The sequence below is a fragment of the Patella vulgata genome, chromosome 1, assembly GCF_932274485.2.
Source record: "Patella vulgata chromosome 1, xgPatVulg1.2, whole genome shotgun sequence".
NCBI classification, from domain to species: Eukaryota; Metazoa; Mollusca; class Gastropoda; family Patellidae; genus Patella; species Patella vulgata.
Window position 1 is genome coordinate 12,555,788 of NC_065879.2, and position 27,776 is coordinate 12,583,563.

At 37.7% G+C, this 27,776-nt stretch overlaps 1 protein-coding gene across 2 annotated transcripts; it reads left to right on the forward strand.

Annotated features, from left to right (window-relative positions):
- On the forward strand, positions 1-27,772 carry LOC126808630 (mucin-2). 2 transcript variants are annotated; one of them, XR_007674701.2, is made up of 7 exons: positions 7-2,013; positions 16,819-16,993; positions 17,474-17,579; positions 18,369-18,540; positions 18,970-19,115; positions 22,235-26,810; positions 27,554-27,772. XR_007674701.2 is itself a non-coding variant. In XM_050533518.1 (2 exons), the coding sequence occupies exons 1-2, from the start codon at positions 453-455 to the stop codon at positions 16,995-16,997; spliced, it is 1,740 nt and encodes a 579-aa protein (XP_050389475.1). In that variant the 5' UTR covers positions 1-452. The 2 variants fall into 2 exon arrangements, 1 of the variants encoding a protein (XP_050389475.1); XM_050533518.1 differs by lacking the exons at positions 17,474-17,579; positions 18,369-18,540; positions 18,970-19,115; positions 22,235-26,810; positions 27,554-27,772 and having other exon boundaries at positions 1-2,013; positions 16,819-16,997.
- The last annotated feature ends 4 nt before the right edge of the window (positions 27,773-27,776 follow it).

Consider the following 27,776-nt stretch of genomic DNA (forward strand, 5'->3'; position numbering starts at 1 on the left):
AGTCCAGTAGAGGAGAAGCGAAATCAGTAATATTGTTTCTAGCAGTGGTGAGAGGATGAAGATGTTCCGTGTCATCAGCATCGGTATAATTAACTAACATCCACTGTTCCTCTGTTAGAAGCTGTTCCTAGTCAACACCACTACTTGCATCAAGGATAACAACTTCAACACCAGTTAGGATTGTATTTTAAATGATATTTTGTGGAGTTTTAAATAAGTCCTCTGGAATAGTCCGTTAGGATATTAATTTAAACTGTATCTTCGGAGTTTAAATAAATGGATTCATAGAAATAAATTATTCTTGTGGATATTTTAATTCGGATTTTTCTGTGATGATAACAATTTCAGTATTAATTTGATCGGAGTCGGAACCCGTGTTACATTGGTTAGAATAATACTGTATCAGTTTGGTAACAATTTACCTAGTGGACAACACTTGACAATTTTTCAATATGGTCATAACCATTCTTTGTCGATTTGCTTCGGCATTTAACTTTATATTTTTATGGACCGTATTAATAGAATTTAACAATCAGATTTTTGCCATGGAGGAAGTGTCTTTGTATAAACATCCACTACGGATGCCTTGTCGATTCCCGGTAAAACGTCAAACTTATGTTCGAGATCCCCTGGATTGTAGTATATTTTATACGTGTTATGGAAACCGTTATTGGCGAATGACTTGCTCCACGCCTCACACCATATGGTCTTTGAAATATAAAGTCTGCGTCTGGCAGAACACCGCTTTTGACGACTGCAACTACGCGAATACTAAAACGACTTCCCCGCTACCAAGGGACGATTTAAAACAGAAAGATTTTGATACATCGAACGAACTGGAGATTAAACCCGAACCGTGGGAAAAAACCACGAGATATTGGGTGACGTGGAAAACCGGAACAACAGTCCAGCCATATACGCCCTTTGTTCCTTTTTCTACATCTACACAAACTTCATCCACATTTTCCACGACCCCGGCTGTAACTTCGCGCACAACAAAAATGTTTAAACATGTGAAACCAGTCGTCGTGATTGAGCGGAAAACCCCGCAGCCTAAATTTACATGGAGGACAATACACGAAAAAACTACCACGTCAAAGAAATCGCTGAAAACAGTGTCCAAAAATCCTTTTTCGTGGCGGTCACCGTCCACTGCTCGACCGACAACACCAAGGCCGAAACGCACGACGACCAAAGCGACAACAAAACGTCCCACTACATCTTCAAGAACGACCGATCGACTCACGTCAACAAGGTCAACAACTACTCGCAGGCCCACGACGGTCCGAACGACGCCAAGGCCAACAACGCCTCGACCAACAACGCCTCGACCAACAACAAAAACCACAAATCGACCAACGACGGAAATAACGACCTCAAAAGCACGTGCCCGCTTCACATGGGATCCAAATTTCTGGAAGCAGTTAACCAAGAAACCCTTCAGAGCAACTACTAGGAAACCATTTTGGAATATTATTACCAAACGCCCTGTTATCTGGATTCCAAGACAAACAAAACCGGTCGTCACTGAAAAGCCTACCAGGGCAACGATAAAGATTCCTATTGAATGGCAACGTTTAAACGAATCGCCTTATACTCGGAATCCGACACTAAGTAAAACCACCAAAAAGCCTAAAATTGTCACCCGTAAGCCTAGTACACCGCGACCTCCGTCAACAACGAAAAGGCCTACAAAAACGACAACGCCACCGAGAACAACACCGACAACAACAAGACGTAAAGTTACCTGGTTACCAAGAACCACATGGAGGCCAACGACCAGAATATTAACGACCCCGAGTACGACAACATCTACGACAACAGCCATTACAACCACCCTTGCGGCAACCCGAGACATAACATCTCCACAGATCGTTGAACGGAATACGGAAATAAATTTAAGATCAGATACTACGATTACGGTACCTACTGTGACGGAACCACCATCAACTAGTATATCAATAGAAGAACTAACGACTCTTCAAGAAGAAATAGCTAACAGTAGAAATTCAGGTACGTGTTTAAATTCTCTCTGAACCCTTTCCATTTTGGAATAAAACTGATTTAAATGGATTATAATAACCAATACCTCTGCCCCACATGTTCGGATTTGGTCGTACCTTTATAAAGTTCACGCTCTTAATTTTAACCCAGTGCTTAGAAATGACGGGAAATGATGACTGAAATGGACTTTAGCCTCCTTTAGCACCAATAACCGAGCTAATGACGACGGTCATGACGTTCCCCAGACCGTGGCGTTTCGGCTTACACTTCATCGAATTCCAATTGCCATGGGTTCTTTTACAGGGTTCTCCCCCACCCTATCCAAACGCCTTAATGCCAGACCCTGCGCCGTGCACCCCTGGTATGAGGCGAATCCGGACTTTAAAAATCCCGAAGCACCATATTCACTGATCCACCGCGACTCCCATAAATGATACAAACATATGATTAAAGAATATCCAAGAATACAAATTTAAAACATTAAATATAAAATACGAAACTAAAAGTTATAAATGTGGATTAATTAATGTTTAACGAGATTTAATCAAATGGAAAATTGAAGAACTATGTATGAATGAAAATTTAAAACAATATTTAATAAAATACGAAACGAAAAGTTAGAACTCCGTACTAATGAACATTTTAAATGATTGAATAAAATGCGAACTTAAACAGATAGCTAGACAGGAAGGGAAATAAAGAAAAGAATTGCAATAAGAATTTTATATTTTAAATCAAAGTAACAGAATACATTTGGTCTATTCGATAAATCAATTTACAACAATGCTAAAAATCCCTATTTCATGTAAACAAAAAGTTGTCTAACCCTGAAAATATTCCCAATCTTTCCGCCTATAACTGGCGATCGAAACTCAGAAATCTGACTTTCAACGCCAGAACATTTCAAATGCGCAGTTTGGCTCACAGCTAAATTAAAGTGAAGACGACTCGAGCACCACCACCACAAAAAAAACAACTTTTGTAGAAATTCTGATCAGGACACCACTGCTATGACAATTTTTCAAATATTGGTGACATTCTTTTCAGCTATTATGGGTACAATATTCAAGCTCAGACAAATTTTTGTCATTGTACTCTTAGTTTTGAAATGTCAATAAAGACGATAACGACATCTTGCCAACTCACATATGGCTAGATATTCAGCTACTCAGCAAATTTACCGACTGGACTTAACGCTTGTCCTGGAATAAAAGAAAAAATACAGCCAATAACAAATGGAATCTACTTCCTTATAAGTTTAAGTTCGCAAATTCGCTTTAACGGGAAAAAAAAGAAATTATATTATCTTTGAGAATCGATTTTTATTCTGATGCCAAGATAGAGCTTGTGTTATATTTTGCACTCACACATTTTCTCTTAATTCAGTTTTTATAAGTTAGTACTTCTTAGTAGTGTTTCCAAAAAATAAAGTACAGCGAGCGCTGATCCGCAAATAATTTAGTATACGTGGTAGATGGAAATGCAATGAAATGGGGATTAACGTCCTACGTTTCTGCACCAACCGGGTCAATAAATGAAATGAAATGAAATAGAGTTTAACGTCCTACTGTTCTTCTCCGACTGGGCTAATGAAGACGGGAATACGCCATACAGTGTGCTATGAGGGCAATTTTGTCCGAACAGCGGAGCTACGGCCTACTCTTATATCGAATTTTTACTGTCAAGGGATCTTTTACATGCACGCCAATGTATACAAGGGACCGCGGTTTTTCGCCCCATCCGAACGACTAGACAGCTGTCCGTGCCAGGTTCTCCGTTCTGCACACGGGGTTAATAAAGCAACGAATTTAGAGGCTATTGTCCTCCGTGTGGTGACGTTCCGTGGCGTGGTGGACATACACGTTACTGGCTTTGATGTTAACACAATATTATGTTCCTACTGTAAAGTAAAGTTGTGGTTTTTTGTTGATTTTCTTGTGTCTCGCCCAGCATTTCCAGTGAAATCAGTGGGGCATTTGCATTGTGTCTCAAAGATTTGTTTAGGGTTCGAGGGGGTGTTGGATGGCCGAATGGTTAGCACGTGCGCGTTGTATCAAACGGTCTGTCATTGAGTCAAATGGCGTGGTGTCGATTCCCCGGTTGTATGTGACAAGGAGTAGGGTCGCCTGTCCAACTTCGTGGGTTTTCTCTGGGTCCTCCGGTTTCCTCCCACTGCTGAAGACCCCTACGCGCCAGCGAATTATTGGAATAACATTGAACCATGTGTTAGTCCCGAAATGACCTGGTTTGTGTCGAGTGGACGTTAAAGCCCATTACTCTATCTCTCTCTATTTAGGGGTCGAACCTGGATTCCCTTTCACGGTTGGGACGAAAAACCTAAGTTCCGTCTACATGTTAGCATGCACTTAAAAGAACCCTTGTCAGTTGGAATTAGGCGAAGAACAGACTGATACCAGAAGAGATATCTTACCTAATGCACCGGCTAAACGGGTAGATAATTGAAACTTGGATTTCAGAAGTCACATTCCTCGGTAGAAAACTATATTCATCAACTATATTTGTGTTGATGGCGTGTTAGCCTATACCCATCTCTCTCCTAATCACTTTAGGGTTGCCTGTCCAACCTGGTTGGTTTTCTCTGGGTCCTCCGGTTTCCTCCCACTGCTAATTACCCCTACCCGCAATTGAACCATGTATTAGTTAGTTTGTGTCGAGTGGATGTTAAGCTCTCTCTCTCTCTCTCTCTGGGCTTTAAAATGAATAAGACTCTAGGTCAAGGGTTGTATCTTAAAGTAGCTAAGTCAATATCAATATCATCCAAAATCTTCGACATTGAAAACAAGATTTATTTGTCGGTTTAAATCAACATTGGTGTTGTGATCTTACCGGGAAAAGATGGCCTTCTGATATCCAATATTTAAGACAAAATAAACATTTTACAATTGGTACACGAATCGTTTCAGCGCTATGTATAATAAGGGACTCGAAAAACGAGACTAGGCATATTAAATAAGTCATGTCAAACGGTGACGCTATATTCTTATCTGGAGAGCATGCCCAATAAATACTATCGGCGTAGACTGGAATAACCAGAAGCTAGAGATTGAAATTCGATTGAGAATACTGGCGTATGTCGCCGAACCTAACTGATTAGAAATTACAGTGAAAACAGAAACGATTGAATGTAAACCAATTTATATACATTCATATTACATTATTGTATGCGTTGCGACCCATTTGTGTCAATTTCTAGGTCCCAAATATTAGAGACTTACCTCCTTTAAGACTTAAAAATTATGAAGAAATTTTTGTTTCGAAAAAAAGAGGATATATAGTGCGTCAAACATGGGGTAATTTTAAACTAAAGTAAAAATAAAATAATATCTTAAAAGAAAAAAAGACAGCCTTCATATATTTACATTATTCAAAAAAAGATGTCTTATTTAAAAATGCATTATGTATGATTTTGATAAACAGCTGGCTGTTCTCGTTATAATTGTTTAAAATTGGGTAATGAAACATGAATATATTGAAAATTTGGGACAAACACTTTGTTCTGGGCGAAGTTATGGAAGTTTGACGTTTCTTCAAAAATAGCATATATTGTCTCGGTTGTCAAGTATCATTGTCATGATAATTTTCGGTCCTTCAATCTTCAGTCTCTGTGGGGTGGCGTCCATATTTACGTTGTCTAATCCATTCGATATCCTAGCCATCACTTGGTCTTGGGGGGGGGGATTGTTTGATTGTCACGTGAATAAATATCTAAATACAAATTTACATAACATTTGAAGCTAGAAAAAAGATCTGCAACAGATAGATTCAGCTCTCACATAATGCATCTTTAAAAAATATTCAAATCGCCATCGAAAATAAACTAATCCTCCATGATTAGATATAAAAGGAATACGATACAGAAAAAATGAAAGAATTCGTGTCTTTTTTAACGGAAAAGAGGAATATAAAAAGAATCAAGTTTATAAAACAGTTTTTACTCAATAAATAAATACAAGAATTTAAATGAATTGTATAGATACAATGACGCGGTGTTTACCGACAGTCTGTTAAACAGCCAACATGACAGAATGCCAATAAACTCATTATCTAAATGGTAGCCAAATAACGACCGACAAGTATTATCTAATACGATTAGAACACAGAAATGTAGGTAAGATGTCCAAATTAACAGCCTGCAGACAGAGGATTATCTACTTTGAGAATAGACCTCTGCATTAAATGGCCGCCATATTAAAATTATAAATTAAATATGTGGTTCTCGTCTGTTTTACATCTTTCTAACATAGACTAAATAAACTTTTCCAGTTTCATTAAAAGGAAGCAAAAAAAAAGTATACTTAATGTCTTCGACAAACTTTGGGATTAAAATGTCGGCCAACAAGCTTCGTGTCTGTTCTCAAACAGAGCTAATTATTTGTTCTCAAACAGGGCTAATTGTTGACAAGACAGCGTAGCTTTCACATTCCGGACAAAATTTGTCTTATAACACATTGCTTAATGAATAGCTCTTTTCATTAGCATTAGCCTGGTCCTCCTGTGTACGCCTATTGTAGTTTCTTTAGGAACGCTGTCTGATCGACGCTGTCCGCTTACCGTTCCTATTCGTCCCTATTAAGCAATATGAAAATACCACTCTACCCCCACCTTTGTTCTAAGGCTATTTTGGAACCCTTACCTTCTATTTTCCACCGTGATTCTTCTTTTTTCACCAAAAGGGATCGTTTCTCGCCACCGCTGACACAAATTTATAAAAATTCAACACTTAATTCAAATAGAATTTTGCGATTAAAAAGACATGCGGTCTGCGCAAGTTCGAGTCTCTTAATGGCGGATCAGTTTAAACGTTTTTTGGTTTTACCATTGACCGTGTATCTATATACAGTCCATGGTTATATCACTGTTGCTAATTACATCCATCCGAAAAGCACACAGAATTATATATTCATTCAATGACATTCAAACTATAAATAATTGATTGTTAAATGACTATGTTTAAATTTCTGAAACGCGAAACTAATTAATCGCTTTGAAAGTATAAAATACGGCGCAAAACTTTAAGTAATGTCATTCCGATGTTTTATCCTTTTTCTAAGTTCAAATTTAATGCCATTTCTATATGTTCTAGTTTTAAACATCTAAAACTCTAATCAATGTCGGGAGTTGGGTGGCTGAATGGTTAGCGTGTGCGCGCTGTATCATAAAGTCTGTCATTGAGTCAACTGACGTGGTTTCGATTCCCCGGTTGTACGTGACAAGGAGTAGGGTCGCTTGTCCAACCTCGTGGGTTTTCTACGGGTCCTCCGGTTTCCCCCCACTGCTAAAGACCCCTACGCGCAAGCGAATTATTGAAATAAAATTAAAACCATACGTTAGTCCCGAAATGACCTAGTTTGTGTCCAGTGGACGTTAAACCCCATTTCTCTCTCTCTCTCACCCTCTAGTCAATGTCATCTCTATACATGTTCTAGTTTTTAAAAACTCAAATCAATGGCATCTTTATACGTTTTAGTTTAAAGGAGGCAAGTCGCTAAATCAATATCATCCAAAGTCTTCGACATTGCAAACACTACTTATTGGTCAATTTAAATCAACATTGGTGTTGTTATCTTACCGAGAAAAGTTGGCTTTTGATATCCAATATTTAGGTTAAAATTGGCACACGAATTGGTGCCAGCATGAAGCGACTCAATGAACGGAGCCTAAACATACCCCCACCGGGGAATACTACCGGTGTAAACTGGAATAACCAGACGTCATACCATCTGATTTGAACTCTTCGCGTATTTCGTCGAAGATAACTAATTAGAAATTACAGTAAAAACAGAAACGATTGAATGTAAATCAATTTATATATATTCATACTACATTATTATATGCGTTGCGACCCATTTGTGTCCATTTCTAGGTGCCAAAGAATAGAGATTCAGCTCCTCCTTTAATGGCCCATTTAGTTTAACACCAAAAATTCAAATCAGTGTCATTGTTATATTATGTACCTGTTTAAGGACAACCATGAAATTCTAATCAATATCATTTTATATGTGCTAGTTTTAAGACAACACCGAAGACCTGAATCGATATCAGTCGTACTCATATATGTTTCTTTAATCTCTTTGCCGGAAATATTAGGTGTTTCCACCCATCGGTGAGATATCATAGCTGACATCAACCTGACAAACATTGCACGAACAAAGGAAACGGAAATGAGAAGGTCTCACACTGTTATAAAGTAACTAAGTCTTTAACTCAATATCGGGGGATCACGTGGCTAAGTGGGTAAGAGGCTGGCTCGCTCGCGTGAAGGTCGGGTGTTTGATCCCTGCATTGGCCGAGAAAGTTCATCCAGATTTTCCGGCGTGGTTTCCCCTTGTCAGTGATGCAGGACGGAGGGCCTGACAAGGACAGCTGTTTAGTCGTTCGGATGGGACAAAAACCCGAGGTCCCGTGTATATATTGGCGTGCACGTAAAAGATCCCTTGGCAGTTGGAATTCGATATAAGAGTAGGCCGTAGCGCCGCTGCCCGGGCAAAATTTCCCGTCTTCATTAGCCCAGTTTAGGAGCAGAACAGTAGGACGTTAAACCCCATTTTATTTCATTTCATTTAACTCAATATCATCCAAAGTCTTCGACATTGAAAACACGAAATGTCTATCAATTTAAATAAACATTTGTGTTGTGGTCTTACCGAGAAAAGATGGGCTTCTGATATCCAATATTTAAAACAAAATAAACATTTTACCATTGGTACACGAAATCGTGTACCAGAATGCGTTTCAGCGCTATTTGTAACAAGGGACTCGAAAAACGAGGCTAGGCATACTCCACAAGTCATGTCAAACGGTGACGTCATGTTCCTATCTGAAGAGCATGCGCAATAGATACTAACGGTGTAAAGTGGAATAACCAGACGCTAGAAATTACCATTCGATTGTCGAACATAACTGATTTGAAATTAGGGTAAAAACGGAAAGGATTGAATGCAAATCAGTTTATATTCATTCATACTACATTATTATATACGTTGCGACGCATTGGTGTCGATTTCTAGGTCCCAAATATTAGCGTTTTAGCTCCTTGAATGTAATATGCAACAAACTGAAGATTAAGTCCATGTTTTTGACCATGTTTTATTCTTGCAAAATCACTAGAAAGAGTTCAAAATACATTCGGCATCATTTTCTTTATACTCCGACAACCCTTTCTCCACCCATGCTTTTGAGAAAAACCCTATGTAGTCATATGTATTGAAATAAAAGGGGGTTAACGTCCTGCTTTTTTGCGCACCATTCGAGATAACGGCGTTTTCACTTATTCTTTATGGTCATGGATAATAACAAGTACGTTCGTACTATGAACCAGGCACTAACCGTGTTGTTGAATGACGTTCAAAAATCAAATTCAAAGAAAGAGCTTGCCAATTTTCATGTCAATCGGACTTGAATTGACGGAGTCTTAGACTTTTTCGAAGAGCGTCGCCCAAAGAACAAAAACAAGAAGAACAAGATGAGTAGCGGTTAGCGACCAGTTTCTGGTCCAAAAATTAAATGAAATGGGGCCCTACTACTGTTTGTGCTCTGGCCGGGCTCATTAAGGCGGGCAGACGTCAAACAGAGTGTTACAAGGGGAATTTTACCCAGACAGCGACGCCACGACCTAGTCCTGTATCGAATTCCAACTGTCAAGGGTTCTTTTACGGCGTGCACGCCAATGTTTACACGGGACCTCGTTTTTTTGTCTCATCCGAGCTGGTGGGGGGGGGGAGGATGGTCGAATGGTTAGGGTGAACGCGTTGTATCATAATGTCTGTCATTGAGTCAACTGGCTTGGTTTCGATTTCCTGGTTGTACGGGACAAGGAGTAGGGTCGCCTGTCTAACCCCGTGGATTTACCCGGTTTTCTCCCGCTGCTTAAGACCCCTACTCGCAAGCGAATTATTGAAATAAAATTGAACAATATGTTAGTCCCGAAATGACCTAGTTTGTGTCGAGTGGACGTTAAACGCTCTCTCTCTCTCTCTCTCTCTCTCTCTCTCTACCTCTCCCTCTCTCTCTCCCATCCGAGCGACTATACGCTGCTCCTTGCCATGTGTGTAATCAACATATTAGAGTTAAACGAGAATATAGGCATTTAATATCAGGTCATTTAGACATACGTCTTACTCGCGTCTGCCAAAGATATCAATATAACATTCATTACGGTTTTCAATGTCGACAGGCATCCACATGATGTATAGCACGGATGTCTGTTTATTTGTAATGGCGTTTTACTGTAAGCCCTAATATATCCACAAATATCATTTGGCATAATCTCGTTATGTTCCTCGTGTTATGCACAAACTTTGCTTTGTTTTTAAGACCTATCCAAACATAAGGATATTTTTATTCAGACACTGAAAATGTTTCGACAAACTCATGCGTTGTTTATTAAAGAATATTTACAAAAATAGATAGGCATATTATAGGGGTTCATTCTTGTTTCGTTTAAATAAACACAAATATGATAACTCAAAATATTGGATAGCGTCAACGTGTGTCCTTACTTGACCAGCTATGTCAGAAGGTTTGAACATATATCTCAGGCTTAAAGGGACTTGAGCATTGTTTGGCCACGATCGTATCAAGGACACAGTAGTTCCTATATTCCTATCAAGACATTCGAGTGAAGTATCTGTATCATTGGAAGAATTTCATAGGAGTCACGTCGACTCGTACATGCCCAATATTCCAATGAAACGGTCATTATTTGAATTGAGCCGCTTATATATTGATCGACAAAACTGGCCTTTGTATACCTTGGTCTTGCAATTGACAATGCTAAATAAACAAGACAGCTAGCCAGACACATCATTCGAATTCCAGTGGGCTTCTTGCGAACAGCTCAAGGAGTTGCGCCCCCGTGTTGATGTCTTTTGATTTCCCTTTACAAAAAAGATGCAATTTGTTCACGTCTATAGAGTAGCTTTGACTTTAATAAAATCCTAACTATGTGTAACGTCACTTCTCGTTTAATTGGGAGAGAGAGAGATGTGGTTTAACGTCCACTCGACACAAACTAGGTCATTTCGGGACTAACACATGGTTCAATTTTATTTCAATAATTCGCTTGCGCGTAGGGGTCTTTAGCAGTAGGAGGAAACCGGAGAAAACCCACGAGGTTGGACAGGCGACCCTACTCCTTGTCACGCACAACCGGAGAATCGAAACCCCGCCAGTTGACTCAATGACAGACCGTATGATACATCGCGCGCGTGCTAACCATTCGGTCATCCAACCCCCCGTTTAGTTGGGAAGTTCATTTAGGGGGAAGAAATTCTAAACTTATAGCAGCTATATTGGTACTTAGAATTCGAAGACGTGCCTCTTTCTGGGCGAAATTCTCTCCTTTGCATTCACGTAAAGGAATGTTTGGCATTTGGAATTCGATGAAAAGTAGGTCGAAACGCCGTCTGATTTAGATTATAAGGACTGTCATTGAGTCAGGTGGTGTGGTTTCGATTCCTCGCCTGTAGGTGACAAGAAGTGGGGTCACCTGTCCAACCTCGTTGATTTCTCCGGGTCCTTCGGTTTCCTCTCACTGCTAAATACCTCTACGCGCAAGTGAATTATTGAAATAAAATTGAACCGTATGTTAGTCCCGAAATGGCCTAGTTTATGTCGAGTGTCGATAGAACATAGTGGATACAAAAAAAAAAAAATATATTCCAGAAAGAGTAAGCGTAGTTTACTAAATATTTGGAATTGAATGGGACTATGTTTAAATTCTCGTTCTTGTCAACACATTACGTCAGTCATTTTGGAACTAACATACGGTATTTGTTTTTATTTCGATGGTTACGTGTGCAATTTCTCTCCGATATTCAACTGCCAAGGGTTCTTTTACATGCCCGCCAATGTGTATACGAGTGGACCCTGATTTCGCCTTCCATTCGAGTCGTATAGCCATGGAGCCACGGTGGCTCAGTGAGTAAGACGATGGCTCGTTAACCTGGAGGTCCCGTGTTCGATCCTTGTTTTGGCCGAGAAAGTCCATCGAGATTTACCGGCGTGGTTCTCCCTTGTCAGTGGTGCAGGACAGAGGGCTTGGCAAGGGATAACGTATAGTCGTTCGAGTGGGACGAACAACCGAGGTTCCGTGTACACATTGGCCTGCGCTTGGCAGTTGGAATTCGATATAAGAGTAGGCTGTAGTGCCGCGGTCCCTGGAAAATGTCCCTTACAGCATACTGTATGGCGTAAGCCCGTCAGAGCAGAACAGTAGGAGGGGAAATCCCATTTCATAACAACGTTGATATGACAAGAATACCTATATCCTAAATTACAACTGAAAACATTCAAGTTGGAACCGAGCAATGTGTTATGGGGGACTCAATCTTTAACGCGATACCCGCGGTGTACACGAAACCTCGTTGTTTGGTCCTATTCCCCCTTCCAGCTTACTGACAAGGGAGGAAATCGGGCTGAAATATCCGAGTAACTCAATCCATTAAATAACCGTTGATACAATTAACGACTTTAAAGTTGACACTACCGATCAACAAAACTGAAAACTCTGGGGAAATTAGGCGGACATTCCTTTCGGAATTAATGGCATTACAATAGAGACCGCTGACATTCCATACCGAAATATCATTCCAGTTGCTTTGTCAACCTGAAAAACTTATTAAGAGGACATTCTTAAAACCGTCGGCATTCTATATTGAAATGCCATCCCAACTGACATTGTCATAATGACATTGCAGTGGAAACAGCTGACTTTCTATATAGAAATGACAAACCGACCTTCTGAATTCAGATGACATTCCAGTCTTAAAAAACTGATAGTAAATATTGAAATGTTCTTCGGTGGTTTCAGAAATAGACAACATTCTTCGTCTCGTCTATGATATTTTCAAATATTTTCAATTGGAAACAACACAAAGAATAATATTTTTCCAGATTTACCTTAATGTTGGTTTATTGCATGCTGGATTGTTACAAATCTCAAATCAGGAGTGTTCGAATTTCAAGACCATTAATCTATTCACTGCAACATGTTTGGTGATCTACAAATTTTTAATCAATGAATCCTATTTAGGATATTCATTTTATTTAATTCTTCAGAAGAGCAATGTATGTGCCTTTACAAACGTCGTGATTAAAAAAAATGTTTATTTGAGACTTTAATCTCGATGGAAATTTTAGATTCCGATTTACGTCAATCGAACAAAGCCACGATGCGCTTCTCTTCCGGTTTCCGGTATTTTAAACAACATTAAATACACTTCACATAATAATCTCCAGTATACACCTGGATCTTTAAAAACAAATTTATTCATCAAAAGTAACGTCACTTGGCAGTGTGTCATACAGTACAAATAACAGATGGAAAAACAAAACGTTTTTAAAAATGAAAGTCTGTATGAGGAAGGTGATCACGGACATTGTCATGGCGCCTACTTTAATAATATTGTGTACAAGCCAGTGGCAGCGCGCATCGACTTTTCAGAAAGTGCTGTTAGTAGAGGGGTGGGGGTGGCGAAATACTCGATTTTATCATAGGAAACAAACATAATCAACAGCGATAATTGCATTTTAGCACCCATGAGGAAATGTTTGTTGTGTGTTGGGTGGATGGGATGGGATGGGATGGGGTGGGGTGTTACATAAGTGCAGAGTCCGTCGGATGTGGGGTGTGACAATGCAAGCTGTAGAACAATGTAACTTCACATTGCGGGACGTTCAGAGATTCAGCTCATCCGCCCCTATGATTACTGAAGGTTAAATAGTTATTTTGGCTCCGCGGTCACGATACACAAACTGTAAAGGAAGGCTTATAAATTAAGGAATATTTAGGAAAGGGGTGCACCGAGAAGAAGCTTGTGAGTATTGGTGGGCTCGAGTGGCCCTAAAGAAGTTTAGGGTCCTTTATTTGTAGTCTGGAGACCAATTTTAGTCTTGAATTAACGTCATTTGTCATGAATTGAAAAGATTGTATGTGACAATGAGTAGGGTCGCCTGTCCAACCACCTGGGTTTTCACCGGGTCCTCCCGTTTCCTCCAACTGCTAAAGACCCCTGCGCAAGCGAAGTAATGAAATAAAATTGAACCGTGTTAGTCCCGAAATGACCTAAACACCATTTCTCTCTCTCCTCTACTGGCCTCCTAATAAAAGCGGTATATGTTTTCGCGAATGAATATAGGGTTTTTTAAACTGACGAGCGGGTGGGTGGGACACGGTGGTTGGCATCCATTGGGATGAATCGTATATACAGCAAGTTAGCAACCCTACCCCCATCTACCCACACAAACGTAACATTTATTTATTTTTTTATGTTCACCTCACAAATATTTACTCTAAACTTCCCCCCAAACCTTGCCATTAATAGGACCGCCACTACTTCATGCGTTGATGGCAGTTTCAATATCCAGTGTCGGTAACTGGGACTAGTGCTATTTGTATTACGAAGTTGTTATACTCTTTTTAATTGCTAATATACTTTTTGTAAAAGAATTTGGGAACTTGAAATGTGTTTTAGAAATTCCTTGCGTTTATTAGGCATTTTTGAACTTCTTATTTTAATTCCTTCGGTTTACGTTAATCTCACGTGGGTTACAAGGCGGCATCTTGGTACATTCAAACATGGTCTCGAATAACTTAACTCTGACAACGTGTAATTATCTGCCTGTCTTGAGATCTCGGTTAACCAGTGAGCGAAAAGATGCAGCTGACTTTTTTGCACTCACTGCAAATTCATCATAGCCATGGATAGATTGCGGCAACAGGGGCGGATCCAGGAATTTTTGCAGGAGGGGGTTTGCCAGGTTCCTGTTAAGGAAATCTGTCATCATCGTGTCTAAATTACATAGGCATACATACAAATTGAGCTTTTTAAAGAGAGAAATCATTTTTGTAATGATGTAGGATCACATTGTCATTTAATTTCATTTTATTTTATGTAGCTGAGCAGGGTGGGGTTTGGACCCCCCCCCCCCCCTCTGGATCCGCCTCTGGGAAAAGGTCGCAACTCTGTTACCAAATCTGTACGTTTAAAGACGCAGTATGAAATTGTAGGTCTTTTGTCTGAATTCAAATGTTATATAAATTATTAATTAGGCATTAATCATTCACATGACAAGCCCATAATCAACTCTTTGTATTGTCGGATGGCCGAGATATTGAATGAGTTAGAACATCCTTGCCATATAATAATGTAACATTAAAATGGACAATCAAGACTATGCTTCTTACCGTATCAATGGTACTTTACAATTGAGACTATTTGCGCTAGTCAAAACTTCCGCTCAGAATAAACTAATTGGACTGAAATTTTCGAACTATCATAGCAAGAACGACCAGAATTTTACCTAGATCTTACATAATGAATCTTTATAAGATCAACATTAGACTAAAGCAAATATAAAATATGAGCGTCAGTGTTGTAACATTACCCTGGTCAAGACCGTCAAAAAGAACAATGTGACACTGTCGCGTGTCACTGTATCCAAGCAGGACTTTCACGCCGTGTACTTTTTTACTCAATAGATCAATTAACCCCGGAACACTTTGTATCTTTATAACAACCATAATACCGAAAACTACACACACGGCTATGACATTAATATAAGCTAATGATGATCTCGCCCGTCCTCTGAGCTGAAGCGGCTAAAGGTATGTTTCTAAAAGCCCTACAGGATATTTTAACCCAGCCCCGAACCAGAGGCTTATGTACATCCACCTAAGAATCCCGCGTGATGTATGTATCCCGGCCTCTCAGCCGAGGAAGCTCTGGGGACTCAGGCCACAGCTAGCGGGGGTGGGGTGGGGGGCAAGGGGGACTGTATGTACATCCTCCTAACGCAACATACCTAATTAGCTTACATCTACCCGTCACCCATTTGTTTAACTACTCCTATATATTAAACAGAGCACCTGTTATAGAACTAAAATACCCCCCTTAGACATATAGTATGACAACGGGAACTGTAATATCTGTAATTACATTGCATTCAGATTACATAGCACTAAGGGTAATAAAGAAAAGACATTTTGAAACCCAGTCACAAATGAAACAACAGTTGGCCGAACTGGCTATGTGCCATGTTTTCCACAGGACATAATTCTTTACTTGATAAAGACTGGAAAAGCCTATTCGAAACTTCACTCAGCAGAAAACAGTCATTTGTATTCCATGGAATTATGTGTTCAATTACTAAAATTCACAGAAAGAGTTTATCAGTGCGTAGTTGTTTTATAATGTGCATCTGTCCTAAATGTCGTTTTGAACCATTTCATATTGTTCAAAGGCTTGTTATCCCTTGCAGTCTGGCTATACATGCACATGTTAATCGGTATAACAGATTCATTTGGTCAGAGCCGATTGAAAAAAAATTTTAAAATAAAATTCATCTTTGCATCCACGCAAAAATGATCTATAAGGCGACATCAAGCTAGTTTCGTTTTCTCGTCGTGTCACCGATTCGTCACCGCGATGGGGACCAACGAACTCAGTCCGTTTTCTCGTCATGTCACGCATTTTTCACCATAATTGGCGACCAGCGAAACCAGTTGGTCCGAGGGCCGAGAGGAACCAAGCCTACCCCTGCATTTGGGCCAACCTAATGTTTCCGTTTTATCAAACACACCATTTAATGCCATAGATGTAGCGCTGAATTCATTCGAAAGACTTTTACGTCTATTCAACCACTGCCTAGTCTAGTATGAAAGGGCGCAGAATACTGAAGACGTGGTTTTGTTTACTTTGGATTCATCTTCAACATCTGAAGCGTCTATTACTTCAGAAATCAATAATTAAAACAATCAAAGTAATTAATTAGATGTTGATTTGTTTTTTACAGATAAGTGTGGTGTTATGCCAACCCCGTTAATTATTGGAGGTAAGCCATCTTCTCCTGGTCGCTGGCCCTGGCAGGTGTCCCTACAAATCATTGCAGCTATTGAACCTTGGCACCGATGTGGAGGAGTTCTAATCCATCCTAACTGGGTATTAACAGCGGCTCATTGTGTTGAGGGGTAAGTAAATGGGTTGAACAATTACTATAATAGCAATTACATGTCATGTAACAATTTCTATTTGAAATCTTATAATAGCCTTCCATGTAACATGTTCAAGTTGAATTCTTATAAGAATATTTATTATATTTGAATTCTTATAAGAATATTATATTTGAATTCTTATAAGAATATTATATTTAATCTATCATATTATATTTGAATGTTTAAAAGAGCATTCCGTGCAACATATTCTATTTGAATTCATAAAAGATCATTTAATAAGAAAAACTAATCTATCATATTAAATTTGAATTCTTATAAGCAAATGTAATCTAACATATTCTATTTGAATTCTTAAAAGCACATTGAATCTATTAATTCTATGTATTTAAATTCTTATTAGCACATTTACTGTTCATTTCCTGTCCAGACAGATTTCAATGGATAAAATTATACGCAATAAATCCTACATCATTTTCATTTGCATGCATGTTTCAGACCATTCTATGGCGATTTAAGGAATTGGCGAATTGTACTGTCGGAAGATAATTTAAACGAAGGATCTGGTCGAGAAGTTTATAGAAGAATATCGAGAATAGTTGCGGTATGCTGAATTAATATTGATCGTATTGGATGGGGATTTAGATCCATATTATTTGATTGATTGGGACAGTCACTGCTTGCTTGCACTGGTTGTGGTACTGGCCAATTTTGATGGGGGCACAAATTTAAATGAAATGAAATGAAATGGGGTTTAACGTCCTACTGTTCTGCTCCTATACTGGGCTAATGAAGACGGGCATACGCCATACAGTGTGCTATGAGGGAATTTTTGGCCGGGCAGCGGCATTATCGCCTACTCTAATATCGAATTCCGACTGCCAGGGGATCTTGTACGTGCATTCCAATATATACACGGGACCTCGGTTTTTCGTATGTAGTCCTTGTCAGGACCTCTGTCTTACATCACTGACAAGGGGAAACCACGCCGAAAAATCGGAATGAACTTTCTCGGCCAATGCAGGGATCGAACTCCCGACTTCCAGGCTAGAGAGCCAGCGTCTTACCCACTTAGCCACGTGACCCCCCCCCCCCCCACACACACACACACACAAATTTAAAGCCTTCTGAGATGACAAATAGAGTGCGCAAAAAAATCGGTTATGACACAAAGTATTGTACCGTTTAGAAATTGACAGTGTACACATGAAGAGATCTTGACGACCGACTGAATTCAAAACCGATGGTCCTCTGTGAGCATTCTCATCTCTAGGTTGCAATTTTGATTTGTCCACAAGCCACGATTAAGCCTGGTTTGGGGGGGTTGTTTGCACTCCAATAGTTTAAATTTATTCAACCTGATCTAATATTTTCATATTTGTCTGTATTACAGCATCCAGGCTATATAAGAACTAGTAACTTTCCCAATGACGTGGCACTACTACAAATGGATGAAGCAGTAGACACAAGTACCGGGGAATCGAGAGTAGCCTGTTTACCTGACTTACATGCTGAAATACCACCTAATGCCAACTGTTGGTTGAGTGGATGGGGAGAAACCAGGGGTATGTTGGACCACAGCTTCTCTTATACCGATACCACGCTTCCTTGCTAATTTGACCGATGGCCAGGTCAGAAGTAGCCACGCATATGATGAATAAAGGGGGATAATCATAACCTGGCCCATGATGTCACGACAATAAAACTATATCTTGCTTGTTTTCTAACCTCTTCCACCTTCAATACTTCATCTTAATTAAATTCAAAACTGAAATGAATTTAAACTATATTGGGCAAGAACTCGGGATACTCGATTGAACGTTCCGTAATTGAATTCAGAAATTAGTGACCATCGAGTGAAAGGGGGATTTCGGACTACAACGCGGTGCCCCGGTCTGACAATCGAGCGTCCCCTATTTTTAGGTAACCAATTAAATGGTGGTTATTGAAGTCTGAATACAATTCAGTTATAACTTTATTAATTAAACCTATAGGCACAGGAGGTAATGAAAATTCCATGAACGAACTGCAAGTGGAAATTTTACCAAACTGGCTGTGTTCGTCCATGTGGAGGCGAGTTGGTATCCATGTACTGGATGACCAAGTATGTGTAGGATATGGTGATACTGGTGCCTGTTACGTAAGTAGAACTCAAACGTATATACCCAACAAGGGGAAACAACTCTATTACTTGATTAACATAACAAACGAAGGTGCTGGGTAAACTATTAATATTTTAACATCTTTTCATTTGAATACACACTAATATATTCTAATATTATATTCTGGTTACTGTCTCGTCTCAATTTTATCAAGGCGTTAGCGTTAAGATTTATAATGTCTTAACAAATTTGCTTACAGCAGCAAAAGTCTGTTGAAAAACTGCTGCTTTCATTTTACAAGATATTAATACTAACTTTATTTTAATTATTATTTTAAATTTGTATTTTACTAATGCTTAAAATGTTGAAAACTGGTTTGGACACAAATGATATGTAATATTTATAAAAATCAAAACCCCGACAAAGACGATAGACGTAGTTTTAATTTCATAATCTGTAAAATAAGGGCATCATTTTTTAGCAGTCTTTTGTCATTAATACCATGTCTTTCTTTTGCTTGTTAAAGTTACTTGGAATGTTCTTCTATTTAATCTGAATTTGTTTCAGTTTATGCATGCATGTTATGTGTACGAGCATGTCTGGGCTTGATATGTGTTAAACTCCTGGGTGGTCGTACCAGTATTCTCTGCGCGTCAAGCCATTTTGTTTTCACATTGGCTTTTATTATAACATGTTCTGCTTCGAAAGCACTTTCCATTTCAGCGCAAATAGACCAACAGGTGTTGAGATTTATGGCGCTGAACTTCGATGTGTCTGGCAATTTCAATTTGAGATGGTAGTTTAATTGATCATCGGAAGTCTTAAGCGAATGGATAGTGAAAATTGGTCAACTGTTAAGATTTAGGGTGCGGAACTGCGTCTTCGGTGTCTTGTTATATAAATTTGAGATGGTAGTTTTTTTGATCATCAGAAGTCTAAGCGAATGGATACTACAAATTGGTCAACTATTAAGATTTAGGGCGTGGAACTGCGTCTTCGGTGTCTTGTAATTTCAATTTGAGATAGTAGTTTATTTGATCATCTGAAATCTAAGCGAATGGATACTACAAATTGGTCAACTATGAAGATTGAGGGCGCGGAATTGCGTCTTCGGTGTCTTGTAATTTCAATTTGAGATTGTAGTTCATTTGATCATTGGAAGTTTAAGCGCATGGATATTGCATTATTGAATAAGTAATGAGTTCTGCTTTGGGGGCACTTTCCCGGTCATATTTCATTTTTGGATACGAACGCGCTGTGGATAGTTTCAAATGAATTTTATAACGGTAAGATATTAACTCCCTTGTTCCTCTTTACTCGAATTGATCAGCGACATCAGCTTTATAGATATTTCATAAGATTTAACAGGATTTTGAATCCTTGATTGTCACATGGTGTGTTATGAGTTTTAGAAAGATCGATATACGTGGTGGTTGATATTTTACAGTTTGGTAGTTTTTTGGTCTGAAAACGTTGTTTTATAAAAAGGTGTTCAGTTCGCTTCTTCTGCTCGAGATAATCCATGACGAAGCAGAATAAAAGATAGATTTTTGCCCAGCTGAAGATTTAGTGTGGCAAACACAAAAGTATTTCAATTATTTGCCAAAATCATAAGCCTTTAATCATATTGACGAAGGGTTCATTTGGTCAGTATCAGACCGTGGTTATGGATTCTCCAGCATAGGCGCCGTCTTAAGGTGGCATTAACCATATCAGACCATGGCGATGTCTAGAAAGCTGGTAGTATCCATATAAACAATGAGATCAGATTGTCAGTACCAGAACCCTAGCTATGGAATACCTGATTGTAAAGCTGTTTATTCTAAGAACAGGTCTGGATACAGATGGAAGATGACATGATAAAAATGAACTACCCAAAATGAAGCAACACTATTACATTGTAAATACAATAGCTGAAATCTGATCTTTGTTTATTGTTATATACATACAGTGAGATAATCAGACCTACACGCGATATTTTTCTGTATACACACAAAAGATGGATTCGTTCATAATTTATATTATAATTGGTAAGTATTTATCGATGACCCTCCTTAATTTCTTTTATAACATCTAACATTAACTCTTTGAGTTAGAATTTACCCTAATTTTTAAAAACAAATGGTGTGTAACGTGTGCATTTGAAGATTGTGCATGTTTATTTAAACTTTGCATTGGTTCCGTAGTTTATTGGGAACAATTATATGTAGATATGTATGGATACCCTTTGGATAAATGATTTTCATACTGTTTACATGATGATCATTTTGTGGACTGTAAGCACGGCATGCTGGTATTGACAATTATAGTAGGCTTCTTAATAGCTTTTAAAAATTATATTCATTTATAAAACCTATAGCCGTACTAATAGCGTTTAACATAAAAGCAGAATAATATATATATCTTCTAATATCTAACAGATTAACCCTATTATTTAACATTATTCAACGGTTTAATTTTTAACATTTACATTGATTTAGGTTACCTGGCTACATTAATTATACCTTAAAGCCACTGATCGTCAATTAAGGACAATATCTAATTCAAATTGATTATTTGGCATTTAAGTTAAGAAAACTAAATCAAAATATTAACTGTAGACAATATCCCTGCTAGGAAACAATCGGATTAAAAAGAGCTCCATCAAATGGTTTTAGCAATTATAGTTTAGATGATATTCTGTTTTAATCGCCAGCAGAATATGTCGAATGTTGGCAGATTTTTAGTTCGTCTCATATCTTTGTAAATAATTAAAGGAATTGAACCCTATTTGTACGGATATTTAGTTTAGAGATTTAACATTGATAAAATATTAAGATTCCTGCAAATGATGATCAGAGACTTTAAGTATAATGTTTCTTCAGATTAACCGTTTCTACAGTTTTTCTCTGTAGTCTTGTGGGGTAACTCATTGCTCAATGAATTACTGTTGGATATCAATTCAAGTCTGATCCTAATCTTTAACAAATCCCAACTTACAGTATAAAATATAGAAGCTTAAAAGTCGAAATATAATCTTTTTCAATTTTGAATTGATTTTTCCAAATAGCCCAGTTATAATTTTTACTCGTGAATTTAAAAGTTTTATGCCGTTTTCGTCTCATACAGTAAAAAAATTAGGCTCGATTCTAAGACGTTCTTTTTTCTACTTTTTCAGGGAGATTCCGGTGGCCCATTGATGTGTGAGCTAGATGGAAGATACTATGTCACTGGAGTCATGTCATGGCTAATTAATAATTGTTCCGCCCGAGGCTTCCCGAACGTCTTCACCAGAGTAACCAGTTACACTGATTGGATATACGAAAAATTAGAATACTATGATTGGTGGCATTAAACCCACAGCTAACCAATCATAGGCAGCGAAATAGCATAATAAAGTCTGTTATAAAAGGAGATTAGACAATGCTGTTCAAAATGGTGGCGTTGCGTCCTACTCCGATGAGCATAATATTAAAGCCAACTGTGATTTAGGTGCATATATTCACAAAGATTAAAAATAGTTTAATAAGTGTATAATAAGGTGGGGAGGATTTGTATATAAATAAATAAACGTTATAGGTATACGGATATTAGTACCAATATCAAATAATCTTACTTATTTTAGGGGAAAAGTTATGAAATAATCCGAGTTGGCAAATCTAGAATAAAATTTTGGCACTTTGATGGAATTACGATATTTAGATTGTAGGTATACAAATATAAGTACGGAAATAAAATCATCTTTCTAATTTTTTGGAAAAAGAAATTCTCAAATAATTGAGTTGATAAGAACTAAATTTCGGCACTTTATTGTAATTGTGATGTTTTTTTGAAACCTTCTTAGAACATTTAACAGTATTAAGTATCAACAGACAACTATACAAAGCATTTAATCGAATTTGGTTTAATCTTGATAAAATTGCCAAAAATAAAAATGGTTGATTTATTTTGAATAATGAAAAGTGAGCAACATGCCAACCATTCCTGCCAAGAAGTATATATATATATTTTATTTTATGTGTGTATATATATAAGTCTTTATTGAGAAAGAGGTAAGCAATACTCTAGAATAAGACAAGAGGTGACGAATTACTACCACGTGTCTAGATTTATATCGTCGATGTTACAAGTAATGTCGTAAGTAACCGGAATGAATTTTCTTGATTGAGTTTACAAATATTTGAAAGCATTTGATACTTTGACAAACTTTGGGGTAAGAGTTGGAAGGTAAAAAAAATACGACGCTTTTCCTTTGGGGGAAAAGTTTGCATCATGGGTTCTAGAAAGTGACTGAATCTGAGGTTGCATCTGGATTTAACAAAGGAAGCCGATTACAATGAATTTCTTGAGGTAGAGTGGAATATTATGTACTATGTGATTTTGTATTATGAATTATCATAAAATGATGTGCATATTTGATATGAGATAAATGAAAGGAGTTATCGACAATCCATGCGTTAACAGAGAATTACTAAACCATAATCTTTTTATCATATTATATTATGTTCAAAAGTCGAAAAATCATTTAATTTTCATTATAACGTAAATTATAAAAATGCTCATATCAGTAAATTTTCAAAATTTGTTAAAATGAAGCACAATCTGTAACTTTTGAAACGTGATAGGTGCATTTGTAAGTCCGAAGGACTTGAGATTAAAAACTAAATTTACAAACACCTGTGTCTTGCAATAAATGTACATAATTGAAGTGTACATCACAGAAGTGTTCAAATGGTGATCATTCAAGTTTTAAAAAAAAACAAGCATATGTTGCAAAGGATTGACGATAACTATCTGCATCAACCTAGGCTTGCCAGATCAAATTTAGCCTCTCTTATATTATTGAATGAAGACCTAAGTGTATATGTAAGATCTTTTCTATGGCAAAACTCGACATCAACGACCATTTAGTAAAGTTTACCATTCAATTTCCTCTTTAAATAATCGTCAAGACTATTTTGCAAAATATTTTTGTAGCGTTATAAAACTTATTGTAATAATAAGAATACTGCTTTTTCATTTCAAGTGTAATTCAGACTTACTAAATGGTTTTTGATTAATTCATTATAATATGGCTCAATGTTCATGGTGTCTTGTCATGATGAACTTGCAGCATATTTTAATGGCATGTTATAATGGTACAAATTTTTAGTACTGTTTACTCTATGCAATTTCGAATTAATATGAATGATTGCTAGAATATTTGACCCAAAAAATATAATTTTCTATTTTGAATGTCAATCTAAGCTGAATCAAAGTATTGTTTTTTCTGAATTGTGTTCCATAAACACAGTATTCAGATTGCTAAAACGTACGCCTTAAATATTGGCAATGTTGTGTATTTTGTCAGGAAAGATACAACACTGAAATCATCAATACACTTTGATTCAGTTCGATTATTCAAAATTAATTTTTTAAATATATCGACGCTGAGAAAACTTGCCTGTAGCATGTTTAAAAGGGAAATAAGGTTTGTTTCTGGAATGCATTCCAGCATGTTTGTAAATAGTGTTTATAAAGTATGATATTTTTTATATTTGTGTATTTATTTTGTGATACAAGCTTTGTTTGTACTTGCTCCAATAAATAAAACATATAAATAAAACAAAATATTTCATTTTTTTTTCCTTCTTTTTCTTATCGTTTCCAAATAATGTTTGCATGGAATCCGTAGGTCCATTGTGTTACCAGACTTTACGCCAACATGAAAGGACTCTCCCTTCAACACAGAATCTTTTCCTTTGCATCCTTTTGAACAGGTCAGTTTTTAAATTCCGTTTCTTGCATATCAGCAAATCCATTGCAGAGCTCGTAAGTCTTGTTTCTTTACGAAATGGCTTAATGCATGCGCACCGTGTAACTCAAAAAGGCAGTTCATTAAGGAATATTGAGGACTTGACGATTCCCGGATTTTCCCTAAGAAGAATGGACCAGCGAGGAAAGATTGGTGGTATCGCATGAAATCTTCTGATTCTAATAAAGTACAATCACGCATGTCTCCCCGAGAAAGACACCAGTAGACGAATTTAGAACGAACTGGATAATAGAGAGCAGGTACAGATCAGGGCTCGTTTAAATCATAGTTTACCTTTAAATCATAGTGTATTTCAACTGGATTGTTTTCTCTGTATGTGGTAACCACGACAACATCAACAACTGTTTTATATTTCATTTGTGTAACTTTTTTTTGTCCCTTACAGTTTTTGTGTAGTATAGAATATCATATGCGGATATTTTATTGTTTTTGGTTTCGTCTTCTTTGTTGAAGGAAAATTGTTACTCCCACGTTCTTCGTGTGTTCTTAGATGTCAAGGTCATTGAACGACACGTTTAAAGGTATTGTCTTGGATTATTCCTCTCTTCATTTAAATGTTCTGTGAAGGTTATTTGAAGGCAATTGTACAGTCCGAAGTGAAGGACTCGAAAGGTTGGTTTTATTAGGTATGTTAGATATTGTTCAACAATAAATAAAAGTAAAAAAGATAGTATAAAAAAAAGATAGTATAATATATCTAAATATGGGCAAAGAGATGTGCCATTTGCAGATATCTGATTGGATGCGCTGCGATGCGATGCGTAATGATTACATAAGGAATGATTACGTAGCACATAACTAAGTAGCATGATGGAGAAAGATAAGTGAGCACACTGGCTATTAATAAATTCCCATGGCATAACCAATCAAAGGTTTCTGCACAAATAACATAACAATAATTTGAAAACTAGTAAATGCATGCTAACTTTGAACGGTAGTAAAAAATGGCGGGACAGGTTGGAGCTTGATGCTGAAATCAGGTGAGCATTTAGTCCACTAACAAAATGGTTTGTTTGATGTTTGTTTTGTTTTTGTCTTCTGTGTCAACAATTCTAAGTAAAAATAGGTTTTAAACAAGCATTTGGAGGAGAACTGTAAATGTATCTGTATGAACTGGAGAAGAGACGATCGTGTTCTAGCAGATAAATATGTAATGTATATTTGATATTAAGGATTAAAGGTAAGTTCCTTACAGTATTTTCTCCTTTTTTTCGTTTAACACATCGCTGGATATATATTTACAACAAAAAAAAATGTGTATTTTGCATTATTAATTTTGGATAAATATTACTTTCATTTGTATATTGTAATTGTTCTTTGATCTCATTAGGTGAGTCATCCAGGGAGTGAGTGGTCGAATGGTTAACGCGTGTGCGTTGTATCATAAGGTCTGTCCTTGAGTCGAGTGGCGTGGATTCGATTCTCCGGTTGTACGTGACAAGGAGTAGGATCGCCGGTGTCCTCCCACTGCTAAAGACCCATAGTCCTATTTTAGTCCCGAAATGACATAGTAAGTGTTAAGTGGAAGTTAACCCCCCCCCCCCTCTCTCTTTCTCTCTCTCTCTTGAATCCTATAAAACTTTAGTGGTGATTTTCCGCCATGTTACAGGTTGGTAGTCTGCAGTAATGAACTGGTATGACATTGAAGACAGCCACAGCAAAGTACTATTCCACGTACCTGTTCTCTGATGGTGAAGCTTAAATCGCGAGGATTTCCATGAGTGTGGACTAGCTTAGAAGGAGAGCGAACATTTAAATAGGTTAAGTGTTTGATCAATCAAAATTTAAAAACCTGTGACCTCTTTTGGCAGATCTGAATGCGAGTCTAGTTTGCATCGAATGTACATCCAAAGTGTTTTTCCAGATTGCAGTAAAACCTAAACAATTTGCTACATCTGGTTTTGATTGAGCTACAGTCGTGCCAACATCTATCATGAAAGTAAATAGTATTAATCGTCTTACTATGTTAATTATAGATGAGCCCTTTTGTTTGTCGGTATCTACAACGACTGAGTTTGCCTTTAATCATCTTTTGGGTGGGTCAGCGGATGGTCGGTTTGTTAGCGTGCGTTGTATCATAAGGTCTGTCATTGAGTCAACTGGCGTGGTTTCGTTTCCCCGGTTGTACGTAACAAAGAGTAGAGTCATCAGTCCATTCTCGTGGGTTTTCTCTGGGTCCTACCATTGCTACGCGCAAGTGAATTATTGAAATACAATTGAACCATACATTAGTCCCGAAATGACCTAGTTTCTGTCGAGTGGAGTTAAATCCCCACCTCTCTCTCTCTCTCACTATAATTATCTTAGAATCTCAGTTATTCTTTGATTGATAAAGACGAGAGAACCTTCGTCGTCGAAGCGTCGCAAAATAAATCTTTAAAGTGACTTGTATTTCATGTAATTATCATGTGTTATAATACATGCCCGGGCAATATATCCCTCAAGGTCTTTATATGTTTCGTCCCGAAATGACCTAGTTTGTGTCGAGTGGACGTTAAACCCCATTTCTCTCTCTCTAGTTATATGAATTAGACACAAACCTATACATGTTGGCCGAGCAATGTCCTTACAGGGAAAGGCATCTAATTGAGACACCATGGAGACCAGTTAGCGGGCAAAATGTCCCTCATAACACGCTGCATTTCATTATAGATGCTTTATCATACGTTTCCAAATTTTCAGGTATGCAACTCTGATAGATGTCTTGGAACAAACGGTAGTCCAGATCAGCGCACCCCATCAGTCAAGCCGAAAATTTATTCTAGAACTACGTAATACGCATAGACCTCGACAGGCAATTGGAGACATCCTAAAGTTAGGTATATAATTAGCCGTATACTGTGGAATTCCACAGGTGCAATTCAAATTGTCAGTAGAACAGTGATTATATTCCCCATGCTATTGT

What these genes read in the sequence shown, in the direction of transcription:
- LOC126808630 (XM_050533518.1), top strand. Translation starts at nt 453, where the DNA reads ATGGTCATAACCATTCTTTGTCGATTTGCTTCGGCATTTAACTTTATA. An exon ending in AGCTAACAGTAGAAATTCAG is followed by an intron (nt 2,014 to 16,818) that starts GTACGTGTTTAA and finishes TGTTTTTTACAG; the next exon opens with ATAAGTGTGGTGTTATGCCA.